At 42.5% G+C, this 17,384-nt stretch overlaps 1 protein-coding gene across 1 annotated transcript in view; it reads right to left on the bottom strand.

The window, feature by feature from the left end:
• Positions 1-17,384, bottom strand: part of vps8 (VPS8 subunit of CORVET complex) — a 171,726-nt gene that overhangs the window by 113,178 nt on the left and 41,164 nt on the right. Inside the window, 5 exon segments of the mRNA XM_052546015.1 lie at positions 2,217-2,297; positions 11,154-11,307; positions 12,797-12,842; positions 12,903-13,011; positions 13,114-13,227. Coding sequence (XP_052401975.1) covers positions 2,217-2,297; positions 11,154-11,307; positions 12,797-12,842; positions 12,903-13,011; positions 13,114-13,227 — 504 coding nt within the window.

Here is a 17,384-nt window from a genome sequence, read left to right as displayed (position 1 = left end):
GCTTTTGTTCACACAGCGCTCGTCCCGGGTTCAACCCGGCAATGTTACTAGGTCCCCGACCCGGGTTTAATGCGGGAATCAATGCCGGGACGTGGTTGCTTTCACACAGAAGGCTACCCGGCAATGTTCCGTCAATATGCCAGGTCCGACATGCAGTGTGAAAGGGGCTAAAGAGGAATGCCAAAGAGGAGGTATATAGATGGAATTAATAAGGATATGAAGCTAGTGGGTGCAAGTGTTGAGGGTGCAGAAGATAGGGATAGGTGGAGAGAGATGATTAACTGTGGCGACCCCTGAAGGAAAAGCCGAAAGAAGAAGAAATAGAAGAAGAAAGTGGTACGTACCGAACCGTGATTTTTGCAGCGTACCGTTACACCTCCAGTATATATATATATATATATAGAGAGAGATAGATATAAATTATCTCAAGTGGTAGAGCATTGAATTAGCAGCGTAAGTTTGTGGGTCTGATTCCCAGGGAACACGTTGCAATGTAAGTCTGCTAAATGCATATATATTAGGGCCGGGACTTAGATTAATTAATTACACAAAAAATAACGCGTTAACTAAGATTAATTAATTACAGAAAAAAAATCCCGCATTTTTAATAACTTATTTTTGCACCGCGGAACGTTTCTCACTGGATGCGTTTCGGCCGACCGATTATACTGGAGCACCAACTAGCGTTCGCATATCACCGCAGCACATCCGATTCTCAAGTATCACCTCAACGCAAAACATATAGCAGCTAGCGTGGACTTTACACTTTATGTTGAACTATGTATTATTTTGTTGGTGCAAAAGTTTATGTTGAACTCTTTATTGTTTTGGCCAAGGTTATTGAGAGTTGGACTTAGTATGTTATGGCCTCTGAAGCAACAGATTGATGTTTTCTAATAGTCAGGGTTTCCAATGTTCTGAATGTAATTGACAGTATTGTGTATTACTTAAAAAACACTTTACAGAAGGTTCCAGCACCTATAAGCTTCCTGAATTTCTGAAATTTACTATTTCTAAATTGTTTCTAAATATGCTATTGCTACACTTCATGGCAAAAATTGCACTGGTCTGCTAGACTTGGTTGAACAAAAATAAACAATATTTTGTTGCTTAAGCTTATGTATTCAGTCATTATTCAATGGTATACTATAAATCCATGTGAAAAAAAATTACTTCTCACTGTTCTCAGGTCAAATATTTATATGCGATTAAAATGCGATTAATTTCGATTAATTAATTACAAAGCCTCGAATTAATTAGATTAATTTTTTTAATCGAGTCCCGGCCCTAATATATATATTGGGTGTGAGAGAGAGAGAGAGAGAGAGAGGAGAGAGATCTGTTCAAAAACATCTCAAAATGATTATGATTTACTTTACAATACCTGGTTGGCAAAATTAAAATGATCCAAATATCAACCAAACTTCTCAGAAATTGGCCATTGGGTTCTTCATGTGTTTATGAATATAACTTTTAGGTAAATGGTCTTAAAAATGACTTCTGAATCTTTAATCTATGCTCTTTACAACTTGATCTCAGCCTCATCTACACTGTGTATCAGATGTAAATTTTATACTGGCTGGCCTGAAATGACTCCTCCAGTTTACATGCAGGTCAAATATTTCTTCATTTTCTTCATACAGAAATTTGTACAATACAATTTTTTTTGACAGATCTACCATGCATTCTAAGACTGTTAAATGGGAAATATACATGCTTCTGTAAAAGTCACTATGATTTTACATAATCATTTACCTAAAAAATTGTGCTTAGTAGCAGAATGTAATGTACTATATTTTTTATAAGTGCTATCTTAGCATTACTTAAATACTATTATAGATTTAAATAAAAATTCAAAATATTAAACTTTATTTAAACTAAGTTTTTATTATATTATTATTTAGCTTTTATTTCTTTAGCTTAATTTTTATTCATTTTAGTGCTTAAACTTACTTTATTTCAGTTAGTTGTCCAGGCAACATGTCTAATTTTCATATACTTTTTTAAGTAAATGTTTATTGAATATTCATATTTTAGTTTACTTCAGCTTAATTTCAATTGAGGAAAATTATTTTTATTGTATTTCTTTATTTAAATTTAATGGCAGTGCATACTTGAATTTATTCTTCAAGTATTCTTTAAAATGATTTCTCTCATTTCAAAATACTTTCAATATTTTAATAACCCACATGATTGTTAGTGAGCATCTGACTCACACTCAGACTGATGAGGTCACAGTTGAGTTGAAGCTGTCTCTGTTTGATGACATGGATGGTGCCAGACTCATCCTTTTTAACCTGAGCACCAAAACAACAGAATGGGTTGATTACTGAATGACCTTATAAACAGGTGAAGTATGTCATTTCTGTTCCACTAGCAGAACTAAACAGATTTATGACTTGTTTTCTAACTACTTTTAAATGTCTCAAACAGTTATCCCTCCCCAAACTGGTGCTATTGGTGTGTCTGGCCACTAGGGAAATTCAAACAGAACAGAAATGTCACACTTCACCTTTAAGTCTACGTTCATTTTATCACTTTGAAAACAGAGTTGCTCAAACAGACCAGCAGGAAGTGGATGGTTTTTCCTCTACAGAAGGCCAGGATGGGGTTGATTGTTTTCTGTGCTGCCACAAAGGATCCGTCTGCATTCAAAAACATTTGAAATGTACAAGATATTTAGAACTGCAATGATTAGAGTCTAGGCCAAAGACACAGGTTTTCTGCTACTTCCCTGTTTGCACTGCATGTTCTTATTGTCACACTTGCTGGTGCTTTTTGGACCTCACACCTAATTGGCATCTTTTCCTACCAGCAGTAACTTTTCCTATGAGAAGATGCCATGAAAATGTTTGCAGGAACCTCAGATCTCCTTCATAAGCCAAATCAATCATGTGTGGCAAAACTGAGTGATATTTGCACACTAATGGGCAACTGGTCCATGTGCTCTGTTCTAAATTAATCCAATTAAGCGAAATTTAATTAAAGAGAACAACCTCCACACAAGCATAAAGGAGACAATAGACCAGAAAATGAATCCAGTTCAACAGTCGCTTCAGAACTTTTGTGTAGAGGTTTACAGAAAAGAAAGAAACAGTTTTCGGTTCAGTGTACTGAAGATCCGAGAACCGATGCAACCGGTTCTTGACCAGTTTTGCCAAGTCCGCTTATTATACGCGACTTTGGGCTTGTTTTTCTGTAAAGTCGCTTACAAATATTGGTAGTCGCAGGTCGCGTTTTTTTGGGCTTGTTTCTAAAATGTAGTTGCTTATTTGGGATTGTTCCTAGCACCATAATAAGTTATCAACCAGATATTTTCTATATATTATTTAAACGTAGGAGTTCTAGCCTGGTTCTAGCCTGTTCACTCCTACCCTTTTCCCCATACACATAGGAGACAGCAGAGTTTTTTCCCACCCACATCCTGCTTCTAATTGTAACCGAGTAACCGAGTACTGGCCAATCAGAGGCAGAGCAGGGCATCTTTTTTTTTTCTTTTTTTTTTTCTGGCTGGCCTAGGATAACGTCGTCAGTGAGTGACGTAAACTTTAAATTAATGCGGGCAAGTTGCGACTGATGGTGACTGAATGGACTGTAGAAGAGTTTTTATTAGGCAATAATAAATAAAGAATTTGTGTATTCAGGATGATATTTATTTGTGTGTGCAAATTTTAATTATCATATGTTTACTGTGTATATAATGTACTAGGTACACCAGTCTATGTTTGTAGAGAAAGTTGCTTGTTTTGGGCTAGTATTCACAAGCCTGTTTGCTTATTTGTCTCGCGAGATCTGGCAACACTGTTCTTGACTCGAGAACAAGATTCGCTCTATCTAGCCCCTTTCACACTGCCATTCTGGCAAATACAGGGGTAAAGTGTTCCTGCAATTGTTCCCTGGTCACTAGATTTTGCACTTTCACACTGCCAGTGATATGTGTGTGCTTTAACACACAACCCTTGAAGATCCCGTAACGACACGTGACATCAGCGCGTGACGTGTAATGTACGAGTCGACAACGCACGTTATACTTTCACTGAAGCAAGCAAACGATCTCGGCGTCAGCGCAGAAAGTGATGAACTAACTGATCGGTTGCACTTTATTTTACAGTACGTGTACTAACATGCACTTATAGTGTACTTACAGTGTATTTATCTAAGAAAGTTATGGTAACACAAGGTAACTACATGGGGTAGGGTTAGGTTTAAGAGTAAGTTCAGTGTTAGTACCTAGTTATTACATAGTTACTGTAATTACTATAATAAGTACATAGTATGTACATGAGGAACAGGACTGTAAAATAAAGTGCTACCAACTGATCTCTGCTTCATTACAGTTTGTACATATGTTTTCGTCGCAAACGTTGATCTTCCTTCAAAACAGCCGGTAAAAGAGTCATGCGATAACGCGCGTCATCACTTCGACACGAAATTAGATCTGGCTTTTGTTCACACAGCACTTGTCCCGGGTCGAACCCCGCAATGTTACTATGTCCCCGACCTGGGTTCAATTCGGTAATCAACCCCGGGACGTGTTTGCTTTCACACAGAAGGCAACCCGGCAATGTTCCGTAAATATTGCGTGTCCGACGTGCAGTGTGAAAGGGGCTACTGACACGTGCTTCAGTTCAGTATCATCAGCTGCTCTATTCGTGTTCATGTTGTTTACTACAAACTCTATTTGTGAATGTGTCATCATTACAGTTACAGTTCATTTTAATGACGTGTTTGTAAATGAAGATCAGCGCAGACAAAGGCTGCAGACAGCAAACCTTGTTTGTTATCTTTATTTTATAAGTGCACGAAGTTTTGTTGTTATTATGTCTGTATCCAAAAAAAGTAGACCCTTTACAGATTCGATTGATGTATTGCTCTTATCTTTACGATTAAAACTGAAAGTGTAATTTAAGTTCTTTTCGGGGTTATCAGGAGAAAATGACTCAAAAAGCGTATCTGCGTTAAACGACTCCAGAGGGTTAACTATAAATACAGTACAGATATTTCATAAATCATCCCTTATAAACAGAGTCTTTAGAGTCTTAATTATTGTCCAACTTCCCTGAAAACCCCTTTGGCCTATACATATACAAATTAGAAACATCCTAAAAAATAAAAAAAAATATTATCACACTTTCCGATGTTTAACAAAATACTAGTAAAAATTACACGCATGCGCAGTATCATCAGTTCATCTGTTCTCATGGGTTCTCATTCGGATGCAGACTGCTCCAGCAGTGGGCGTGTTCGTTCGTTATCTAGCTTGGCTCAGTGTTCATCTTCAGTTCTCTCTTCACAGCAGTTCAGTCAGTGTATTGTTTGAGTAAATAAATTACTCCAGGATATTGGTTTATTCTGACTCAGAGGGAGTGTCAGCCACATTAAAAAAGTTAACAGCTAAAGTCATTTGTGGATTAATGCTTATTGGAGACGCGAACTGTTTAAAACGAACATTCATTTGCAAATCGGACATCACTAATTACTAACTAGATAATTACCCTCTAATTATAAGTTGAGAAATATCAATATTTATAAGATAACATTGAGATAATTTAAGGCAACTGGAAATGTAATTTTTAATTTTATGTAAACTTAAAACATTTAAAAATATCACTTAAATGTTTTTTGTGCAATCTGTTACAAAAGCATGTGCTCCAAGAAACAACTGTTACATTAACTGAAAACGCCTCAAGGTTACGTATGTAACCCTAGTTCCTTGAGGGAACGAGACGCTGCGTCGAAAACGCTTTGGGGAACGTCCCTGACGAGACCGACTCTGAACATCGTGTGCAATCTTGTCCAATGGACGGGCGTGACGTCACGGGCAGGGTGACGTAGCGACCAGGAAGCTATAAAAGCACGTACCGTGCAGCTGGCTTCAGCTTTCGAGTAGGGAAGCAAGCGCCGGCAGGAGTGCCGGGAGTATGGCTCTGCGACGCAGCGTCTCGTTCCCTCAAGGAACTAGGGTTACATACGTAACCTTGAGGCGTTCCTTTTCGGGAACTCGAGCTGCGTCGAAAACGCTTTGGGGAACGATATACCAACGCTGCCAGACTACCAAAGCCCTGCCTAGTGTGTATCCGAAGAGCACAGCTTAGGACGAGAGAACAGAAGAGCCCGGAGTGGCTCGCATATCAAGATCGTAGAATCCGACAAATGTAGAGGGCGTGGACCACCCCGCAGCGTTGCAGATGTCCAAGAGGGACACACCTGCTGAGAAGGCCTTGGAGGCCGCCATCCCCGAGTAGAGTGAGCCTTGGCCCCCAAAGGGGGGGGGGGGAAGACCAGAGGACTCATAGGAAACGTTGATAGCCTCGACTATCCAACGACTAAGGGTCTGCTTGGTGGCAGGGGAACCCTTGTTAGTAGGACTGTAGCAAACAAGCAATTGGTCAGACTTTCTCCACAGGGCAGCTCTGTGGACGTATGCGTTCAGTGCTCGCACTGGACACATACAGTTTAGCTTCTCTTGGTCTGGCTCCCGAAGGGGAGGAGGACAAAAGGCCTGCAGTACGACAGGTTGTGGTGTAACAGAGGGAACCTTTGGAACATAACCCGCTCGAGGGTATAAGAATGCTTTGGCCATACCAGGGGCAAAGTCTAAATAAGTAGGGGCCACCGAAAGGACCTGGAGATCTCCAACTCGTTTTAGCGAGGTGATTGCCAGTAGCAGGGCAGTTTTCAGTGTCAGATGTCTATCTGAGATATCTTGTATTGGCTCGAATGGAGCTTTACAAAGAGCCTCTAGAACCACAACCAAATCCCAGGGGGGAATACGGGACCGTACTGGAGGTCTCAGCCTCAGTGCACCTCGGAGGAAACATGTAACTAGGGGGTGTCTACCCACTGACTGATCATTGAAAGGGACATGGAAAGCAGCTATGGCCGCCACGTACACCTTTAAGGTGGAGTGGGATAACCCCGCAGAGAGCCTAGCTTGTAAGAACTCCAGAACTGTACCAACTGGGCAGTTAACTGGGTCAAGGTGGCGATCTCTGCACCATGAAGTAAAGAATGACCACTTCAGGGCGTACAGTTTCCTCGTAGAGGGAGCTCTGGATTGGAGTAGGGTCTCAACAACCTCAGTTGAGAGACCAGCTGCTAACAGTTGTGCCCCCTCAGGGGCCACACCCACAGCTTGACGACTCCGGGCGAGGGTGAATATTTTGCCCTACGCCTGAGAGAGCAGATCTGTCCTGATCGGAATCACGCATGGAGAGCCGTCGAGGAGAGAGATCAGATCTGCGAGCCATACTGGGCTCGGCCAGAACGGGGCTAATAACAATAGACGGACCCCGTCCCGGCGTACTCTCGCCAGAACTCCCGGGAGCAGAGCGATAGGGGGAAAAGCGTACAGACGAAGCCTCGGCCAGGTCTGTACCATAGCGTCCAGTCCCAGAGGAGCTGGATGAACTAGAGAGAAACAGAGGGGACATTGCGATATCTCGAGTCGCAAAGAGGTCCAAGAAAAACTCTCCATATCTACTTCACCACTTTGGGGTGAAGCCCCCGGGTCTCGGCCCCTGTCTCGACAGTATGTCTGCTCCCACAGTCAATCTCCCAGGAATATACACTGCTCCGAACGAGAGGAGTTTGTCCTGGGACCACAGAAGGATCTGGTGTGCCAGCTTGTACAAGGGGCACGGATGCCGATCTCTCTGGTGACTGATATAAGAGATCGCCAATGTGTTGTCGGTGCGCCCCAACACATGGTGACCTCTCAGGTCTGGGAGGAAATATTTCAATGCTTGATGCACAGCTAGCATCCTTAGACAACTGGTATGCCATGTCAGATGGCGACCGCTCCACAGACCGCGGGCAGGGTGGCCACTCATGACCGCACCCTAACTGGTGAGGGACACGTCTGTCGCTAGCGTTACACGGCGACCAAGAGCTCCCAACACCGGGCCCTGATTCAAGACCCAAGGTTTCTTCCATATGTCTAAGGCACGAAGGCATCGCCGCGTGACCTGAATAGTTCAGAAAGGATTTCCCCTCGGGGAAAACCCCTTGGTCTTGAGCCACCACTTTAGGGGCCTCATGTGCAGCAGGCCAAAAAGGTATCCCATTGGACGCAGCTGCCATGAGCCCTAACAGTCTCTGAAACTGCTTGACAGTGAGTGACTGGCCATATTTGACTCTCTTGACTGATGTGAGGATCGACTCGATCCGAGCAGGAGACATACGTGCCTGCATCGTGGTCGAATTCCATACTACGCCTAGATAGGTGGTTCTCTGAACTGGAGAAAGTACACTCTTCTTGGCATTCAGTCTCAAACCCAGCTCCCCCATATGGGCGAGAACGACACCTCGATGTCGAACCGCCATCTGCTCTGATTGAGCTAGAATCAACCAATCGTCGATATAATTTATAATGCGGATGCCCTGCATACAGAGGGATACCAGAGCCGCATCTACACATTTTGTGAACGTGCTGGGTGAGAGTGCAAGGCCGAAGGGAAGTACTCGATATTGGTAGGCTTTGCCCCCGAAAGCGAACCTCAGAGACTTCCTGTGTTGTGGAAGGATGGATATTTGGAAGTATGCGTCTTGAGATCAATTGCGACAAACCAGTCCTCGGATCTGATTTGAGCTACATCCTGTTTGACAGTGAGTATTTTAAACTTCAGTGACATAACTGAGAGGTTTAGATGACGTAAGTCTAAGATCGGACGCAACCCCCCCATCCTTCTTTGGAACTATGAAATACCGGCTGTAAAACCTGGATTCCCTGTCTAGAGGAGGGACCACCTCGATGGCCGCCTTCCTTAATAGGGTATTCACTTCTTGTTCCATCACCAGAGCCCGCTGGGGGCCGACTACTGTCGGTGTAACCCCATTAAATGTCGGCGGGACCCATTGAGATACATTTGGCAGTAGTTTACACGCTGCTAACTGATGTACTAAGGGAATCAGTCTCTCGAGACTGACCTCTGGTGTAAGAGGCCCCCGAAGGGGCGGCGAGCGTCTCAGCTCCGCTACGCTCACGGGCGGAAATAACTGAGAACAGTGCTCGCTGGAAGCCGCTGCACCCTGAAACTCTGGCAGGGTTGGCAGACACACCTCCCGAGGGCACTGAGGTGAGACGGGCACCGTGTAATGAGGTGGACACCGCTCTACCCCAGTAGGGGCCGCCCTCTGTAGTCGTGACTGAAATGCGTCATGACTTTTTGGCCGTTGACCTCCCAGCCTGCTCTTTAGGATTAGTCTGGGAAGTCACTGGCCCAGAGCGTTGCTTCAGCCTCTGGTCCCGTTTCCTTAAGCGGGGAACACGGGCGGCAACACTCTATTTGTACGCAGAGGGGGCTGCTCCTGCCCAGCAGTCCCTCCAGTACATCTAACTTCATGAGTCAAATAAATGTCATTATATTCCTCAGAATTTAATGCAATCAAGCAATCAGACAAGTAAACACGGTCTGGATTGAGATAAATTCACATTGAAGTGATATATTGAACTCCTTGAAGTTAGATAACGGTCATTAGGTTCCTCAGAATCTAATGCAATTCAACAATCAGACAAGTAGACACGGTCTAGATTGTGATAAAGTACACATTGTAGTGATATATTGACTTCTCAATGTCATTAAATTCCTCAGAATTTAAAATAATCAAACAATCAGACAAGTAAACACGGTCTAGATTGTGATAAAGTACACATTGTAGTGCTATATTGAGTTCTCAATGTCATTAAATTCCTCAGAATTTAAAATAATCAAACAATTAGACAGGTAGACACGGTCTAGATTGCGATAAGTACACATTGAAGTGGTAGAACTAACTCCTGCTTATTAAATGGAGTTTAAATAACCAGACACGCGGTCGGGTATGGAAAAATTTGCATCAAAACTGAAATGATGTAATCCACGCGTTGCCTCGACAGCGCGCTAACAGTTTAGTCACACAAACAATATTAATCCCCTCAGAGATTAAATAGCTGCTCTTTAACACTACCCGTATAAGGCATAACACTGTTTGTTTTATACTGTGCTTATGCAACTTTATGTTTGTGCAACTACAAGCTCGCCAACGCCCTCCGTGTCAATCTCCTCGGAGAAAGAAAGGCAGAGCGTCAAGCCCGATGCGCGGGGAGGGAAGAACCGAAGCTCGGGCTTCCGAACCCCGGAATCAGGCAGATCTGGTGGATAAGGTAGGAGATAAGGACGTGCCCGTCTCCATTCCTTCCAGCAGATCGATCCGCGAACCCAACGAATGCCGGCGCGGCTCCGCCTCGGCGAAAGCGGAACCGGCATCGCGAGGAACGCTGGCGAAGGCTCACTTCTCGAAGAGAGCCCTCCGGGATCGAAGCGTCCGCATTGGCACTATCGTTCACTATGCGGGCAGTCGGCCCCCTCGAGAGCTGACTCAGCGTGCTTCGATCCCAGGCAAGCCACGCACAAACCGTGTGTATCCCCACTCGTAATGTAGCGAGGGCAGGGAGGAACACACAATCTATAACGTGGCTTGGAATCGCCCTTAATATATTGGTCTATGCTTTTACTTTGGCATATTGAGCTGTTTAGCGATCTTTTAATGGCTAGGGACAGACAACAATAAATAGGACCAACAGGACAGACTTTGACATGCACACACAGAGCGCTTGCTGACAGAGCGAAAGCTGAAGCCAGCTGCACGGTACGTTCTTTTATAGCTTCCTGGTCGCTACGTCACCCTGCCCGTGACGTCACGCCCGTCCATTGGACAAGATTGCACACGATGTTCAGAGTCGGTCTCGTCAGGGACGTTCCCCAAAGCGTTTTCGACGCAGCTCGAGTTCCCGAAAAGGAACCCTACACTGTCAAATAAAATTTACTTTACAAAAATAAGCGAAAACCAAAGCATGAAATGTATCCATTTTGCCCTGAATTGCATAGAGTCATCAAGATGCTATTTCAGGCTGAAAAGGAAAATTGACAATTTTGTAATTGTAGAGCAGCAGAGGTATTATTTGACAATCGAACACATGAAACAAACACTGGGCCAAAAAATGTATCAGTGCACTGAATATGAGACATGCCTAGCCAAGTGCACAATTTATTTATATATATATATATATATATATATATATATATATATATATATATATATATATATATATATATATATATATATATATAGTTTTTTCAGTAGTTGGCAGTAGAAAGAACGTGTGAGTGTACCTTGGTGAGTGAGGCCATGGCCAGCAGGGAGTACTGGGTAATGGGATGATCTTTCAGTTCAAGTCAAGCATGTAGAGGCTCAACACAGCAAACCTCATCTTTAGAACCACTGAATAAACACCTGGATTCACATGTCCTCATCCCCATTACCCTCCTAGACAGACAGAAAGAGAATGTGTGCACATTCATAATCCAGAACCCCTGTAATAGAGTCCCAGCATTATAGCAGTGAATGATAGATACCTGTCAGGTTTGTTTTTTACTCAACAAAAGCATTTTGTGGGAAATGAATGACAATTTCCTCCTTCAATAAGACTAGAGTCATAAGAGATTTCATCAAATGATACGGATTCAGATAATTAGGTTCCTGTTGGAATCTCTAAGTTGAGGGATGTGACAGATAAAAATGATAAATGTCTGGTAAAATATGAATGTAAAACGTAATTGTTCAATATAATAATTTATAATGTAGAAATAGAGTGGGTATATCATAATAGCAAAGTGGGACAGAATATCAAGTCATATTAACAACAAAGCAAAAGTATAACATTGTAGTGCAGTACCTAACATATTTACAGTATGGAATCACACAAAAAAACTAATGCAGGAAAGAAAGTGAAAGAACAGAAAAAAATATGGTTAAGAACAGGAGCAAGAATATATATTAGTGATTAGAGATATATTAGATTAAAGATTATATATAAAACTTATATTTATTATGTGTATACACATGCATGAATATATTTAAAAACGTTATGTTTATATATTAAATATATTTATATAGAATATTAAATATATTACTTTTTTGTAGTCAACAGAAAGAATACATGGTTCAATACTAAAATATAGGAAAATGTGTACACTTAAATCATAGATATTTGAAGTAGAACTAACAAATTTTATAAAATAAAAATGTTTTATTTGATTTAATATATGGATATTTTTATCTGTATGTTAGTTTTAATCATTTATGTAAATTAAAAATACTACAGCTATACTAGCTCACTTACAGGTTGCTTTCTATTTAGTTTGGGAGGGGGGTGAGAATGTGAGTCTGTTGAATATTTTTTTAAGCAGCATTAGGCATCTTTATGTTGTGTCCACTGTTGTTTCACTGAAAATTTTATTATTTTGAATTAAATCTTACTTTTATTATTATTATTATTATTATTATTATTATTATTATTATTATTATTATTATTATTATTATTATTATGTTTAGTCGTTTAGTTGTGTTTTTAATGTCTGGACAATTTTACATTTTAGTTAATTAATTTTTTTAAATAAAATATATATTTTTAAAGATTAAGAAATTTAGAAAGATTTAGAAAGATTTAAATTAAATAAAATAGATCCACTTTCCTGCAGAGTTTAGCTCTAACCCTAATCAAACACACTTAAGGATGCTAATCAATGTCTTCAAGATCAGTAGGAAATCATAGGTAGGTTAGTTTTATCAGTGTTGGAACTAAACTCTGCAGGAAAGTGGCTCTCACAAGCCAGATTTGAGGATCCCTGGTCAGATGCATGAGGCTCTACTGCCCCCTATACACCAGTTTTCTGTAATACAGTACAGTGTTGTAAATGTGCCTTATAAATGTGATTTATACAATACAAGATGTTTAAGATGAAGTACATCTCACCTGAATGACATCTCAAACACAGATCTGCCACTCTCATTACACACAGCTAGAGAAAATAGAAAAATGCTTTATTCAATGTCAATGAACAACAAAGCATGTAAAGTACAAACATAAGTACAGTGCATAACCTTTATATGTAGTATGGCAGTGCCAGGTGGATGGGCGTCAATGATAGTAAGAAGCAGTTTAACATTGGCCAGATCCCACATGGTGATCTGCATCAGGAATAAAATGACACTTCACATACATTGACCTGATTATTATAAGCTATTTGCCATCAAGATTGCCTGTGAGTTTAAGGATTTGCTGCATCTCACCTGTCCTTTGGCAAAGCCACAAAGCAGTCATGTGCCATCCTGATTAATACTGAGAGCTGACACCTCCCCATACTCTGCTCCTGTAGCTGTGGTGCCCAGACAGAGACGCAGAGCCTAGTTCTGATTTGAAATCAAAATATACCAATCAGACAAAACAGCATTAAGGGTGGGTTATGAACCAATTATGTCCTTTAAGCTTTATCAAAAACATAATAAAAAAAAAATTACACACACACAGTGGTTTGTTTTTGTAACAATACTTCCAAATGCAGCCGAAAGCAAAAAAAAAAAAAAAAAACGCTTTAAATGGTTTAGCATGGTCTAAGGCAATTTTACACTAGACACATAAGCAGATACATAGGCACATATTTTTTTCTGCACCCATGTTAACAGGTTAGAGCATTCACACTGAAAGGTGAGACACCACATCACTATGTCAAGTCACCTTTATTTATATAGCACTTTAAACAAAAAGGATTGCAACATTTATTAGGAAAACAGTGTGTCAATAATGCAAAATGACACTTAAAGGCAGTTCATCATTGAATTGATGATGTCATCATCTCAGTTCAGTTTCAATAGTGTCTGTGCATTTATTTGCAATCAAGTCAACGATATCGCTGTAAATGAAGAGTCCCCAACTAAGCAAGCCAGAGGCGACAGCAGCAAGGAGCCAGAACTCCATCAGTGACAGAATGGAGAAAAAACCTTTGGAAGAAACCAGACTCAGTAGAGGGGCCAGTTCTCCTCTGACTAGATGAAACCAGCAGTTCAATTCAAGGCTGCAGCAAAGTCAGATTGTGCAGAAGAATCATCTGTTTCCTGTGGTCTTGTCCTGGTAATCATCTGAGACAAGGTCTTTACGGGGAACCGGTATTTGGAGCTCTAGTTGTCCTGGTCTCCGCTGTCTTTCAGGGCTGTAGAGGTCTTTTCTAGGTGCTGATCCACCATCTGGTCTGGATACGTACTGGATCTGGTGGCTACGGTGACCTCGGAATAAGAGAGAAACAGACTAATATTAGTGTAGATGCCATTCTTCTAATGATGTAGCAAGTACAACGGGTGTTATGGCAAGTGTTCCATGTTCCGGTTTACCTAATTAATGCAGCTTAAAAATCCTTTAATTTTGGATCCTTGGGTCAGGATTTGGATATTAAAAGCATATGTAGAAGAAGCAGTGCTGTGATCATTCCTATTCTTGCTGTGCTGTTCACACTGAATAGTGAACTAAAATACCTGGCCAAAATACATGTACATACAAAGAATCATAAAAGCATGTAAGTCGTGTCAACTGCAGTGCAGTGCTGTCAAAATGGGGCTCCCTTTCAGTCGGTCATGTTCGACGTTACGAATGGGATCTTGCCCGAGAGCCCAATCACCTTCGAATGGTACAAAACGAGCCAATGGTACAAAGTATCTTGGTCTGCGGAATTTGCATCGCGAGCTCCACCCCGCAGAGCAGGTATATAAGGGGCAGCGCGTGCAACTTGCATTCAAGCTTTCGCTTCGGAGCTGAGCGCATCGCTTGCTGCTTTCACCGGAGTATTTACAAGCGAGTCAGTTGGTGTTGATGTGACAGTGCGATTCAGCGGTTCATCTGGGTTTCCTGCAACAGCTCCCGCGTTCCCCTGAGTGCTTCAACACCCCTGAAAGAGCTTTTCTCTTTTCACAAAAGAGTAACGGGTTGATTTGCGTCTTTTTAAAGATGTCATTTCGCCCGTGTGTTTCTGGGTGCAGTCGATACATCACTAATTGTGACGGCCACGATCGCTGTGTCACGTGTCTGGGTTTCCAGCATGCTGAGACTGCGTTCGTGGATGGCTCATGTTCTCATTGCGGGGACATGACCTTCTTGGTGTTGAGATCAAGAATCGATTACCTTAAAAGGTATAGAGTCCCCTCTGCCAAACTCCGTTCTAGCTCATCTTCTTGTAAGAGGGCTACTTCAGCTGGTGGCCAGGGTGATCTGAGGGTTACCGTGTAGACTTCCCCGACGAGATGTCCAAATGAACGTACCGGTACACTAAAAGCACACTCTGGGCGCACGGAGAGGTGGGGGTACGCTCATGAACTATATTTGGAAGTGGCGGTACTGAGTACCGGTGCATACCGGCCCACTTAAAGCACTGAGTGGAATCCTCCGGCCTGTCCTGAGCGCTAGAGGCTGGATGATTGGTTCCTGTGGGCTGCTCATGCGGATTGCCAGCACCCCCCTCTGGTTCCTTTCTTCCCAGAAGTGCACCAGGAAGTAACCAGTTCATGGAAGGCACCCTTGAACTGCTCGAAACCGTTCTGGTACTTCCTCCATCTTCACTGCCCTCGATGGCAGTATACCAAGCGGTATGCTGGGATTTCCCCGGTGGAGTGTTCTGTTGCGATGCAACTGTGTCCGCAGAGCGCCTCCGCTTGGCGTAGTGGTCCCAAGCTGCCCTCCAAGGCCTGTAAGTTCTCATCAACGCCTGTGGCCAAGACTTACAGAGCAGACGCGATCCTTGGGTCAGGTGATGTCCACTTTGGTGGTCCAGGAGTGCCACCTATGGCTGAACCTGGCAGACATGAGGCAGTCTGATCAGGCTCAGCTCCTCAACTCCCCGGTCTCCCAGGATGGCCTCTTCGGCAACGCGGTAGAGAGCTTTGCCCAGCAGTTCTCTGCCACCCAGAAGCTGTCTGAGGCCATCAGACACATTCTGCCCCGGTGGCCCACTGCTGCGTCAGCCTGCTCATCACCGAGGACGCCCCCCTGTGGCCTCCTTCACTCACGCTCGGCCACAGCAGCAGCCTTCACCCCGGCTGCAGTGAGGAGATGGCCGCAGAAGGGCGGGAGTTGGAGACGTCAGCTCATCAGGAGATGGTAGCAGGACCACTCCTTTCCCCGGAGGAGGGCCGGGGGAGAATCCTTTGTTCTCGTTTTCTTTTTGTTTCACCATTGGCCCTGCAGCCAGTGGTACCCAAACCTTCACCAAAAGAGCTGTTTCCTCTACCTCCAAGTCCAAACCAGGTTCAGCGCTATGATTTCCGCGAAGCAGAAAACGAGGAGGGAATCTCAAAATCCAGTCATAAAAATGAAACTTACATTTTAATATGGACAGTCATGGAATTTGTCAAAGTTAGCATAAATTAATCAAATTAAATCTCCATATGGACCAGTATCTGTAAATGTTAAGCCGCAAAAGTTTTTTTAAATATGAATCCGTGTTCTGCGCATCTCTGTGTGAATTAATGAATGGCAGAAATGTGCAGGTTTGTTTACTACATAGACTGAAGCACATGACGCTTGCATTAATTTCAGCATCTGAGCTTCAGAGTTCTCTCTCTCCATCAAGCGATCTGAACTTTTCAGTTCATCTCATTGGATGCACAGCGCACCTGTATTTGATGCTCTGTAAACTCTTTGTGAAGGCATGCCTGAAAAGGTTTTGGATTTTTTATCATGTGTTAATTAAAAAAATATTATATAATATGACTGGCTGTGTTTATTTATTTTGTTTTGTTTTTAATTGTATTTATATGATATTTGTATTTTTGTTATTGCATTTTTGCCATGAAAATAGCTTTGAGTTCTGACATGGCATTAAATAAAATAATCTGAATCTGTGTGAAGGCGCACAACTCAACGTCGCTTTAATGGTAGCGCTGTTTCTCACAGATGCAAAGAGAGAGAGAGAGAGAGAGTCTAACCACGCTGAATCGACACGCTATATGTAAACTATTCCTTGTTGTCTTCTCCTGTCAAAATAATGGAGTTCATTTAGAATTATTCAACTTTTTCGAACAAGCAGAAGATATGCCGGTTTCTCCGATAGTGGGCGGAGCTAACGCACAAATGGCAATTTCATTGGCTGATGCTCAACTATTATCATCCCTGTTTTGATTTTAGCAAATCAGTTCGACCGAACCCAGACAACGTGATTAATATTCATGAACCCAGCAACTCATAAATTCATAGTGCATTGTATATACATTAGTATGATAGTAGAATTATTGCCACCAAAAAAATTCACCCTGTGGTTGGCCCCCTCATTTCTACGTGCCAGCGTCCCCATAAAACCAGTGTCCAGACATGTTGTTGTGTCAACAGATGCCTCTGCCACGGGCTGGGGTGCCATGTGCAACGGGCATGCTACGTCGGGCTCCTGGACGGGACCCCGACTTCAGTGGCATGTCAATTGCCTCGAGTTGCTAGCAGTACAGTTTGCTCTATGCTGCTTCAGGGCCATGCTGAAGGACAAACATGTCTGGTCAGTACGGACAACACTGCGACCATAGCGTAC

Source organism: Carassius gibelio, chromosome B1 (genome assembly GCF_023724105.1).
Source record: "Carassius gibelio isolate Cgi1373 ecotype wild population from Czech Republic chromosome B1, carGib1.2-hapl.c, whole genome shotgun sequence".
NCBI classification, from domain to species: Eukaryota; Metazoa; Chordata; class Actinopteri; order Cypriniformes; family Cyprinidae; genus Carassius; species Carassius gibelio.
This window is presented reverse-complemented; position numbering and strand designations above follow the sequence as displayed.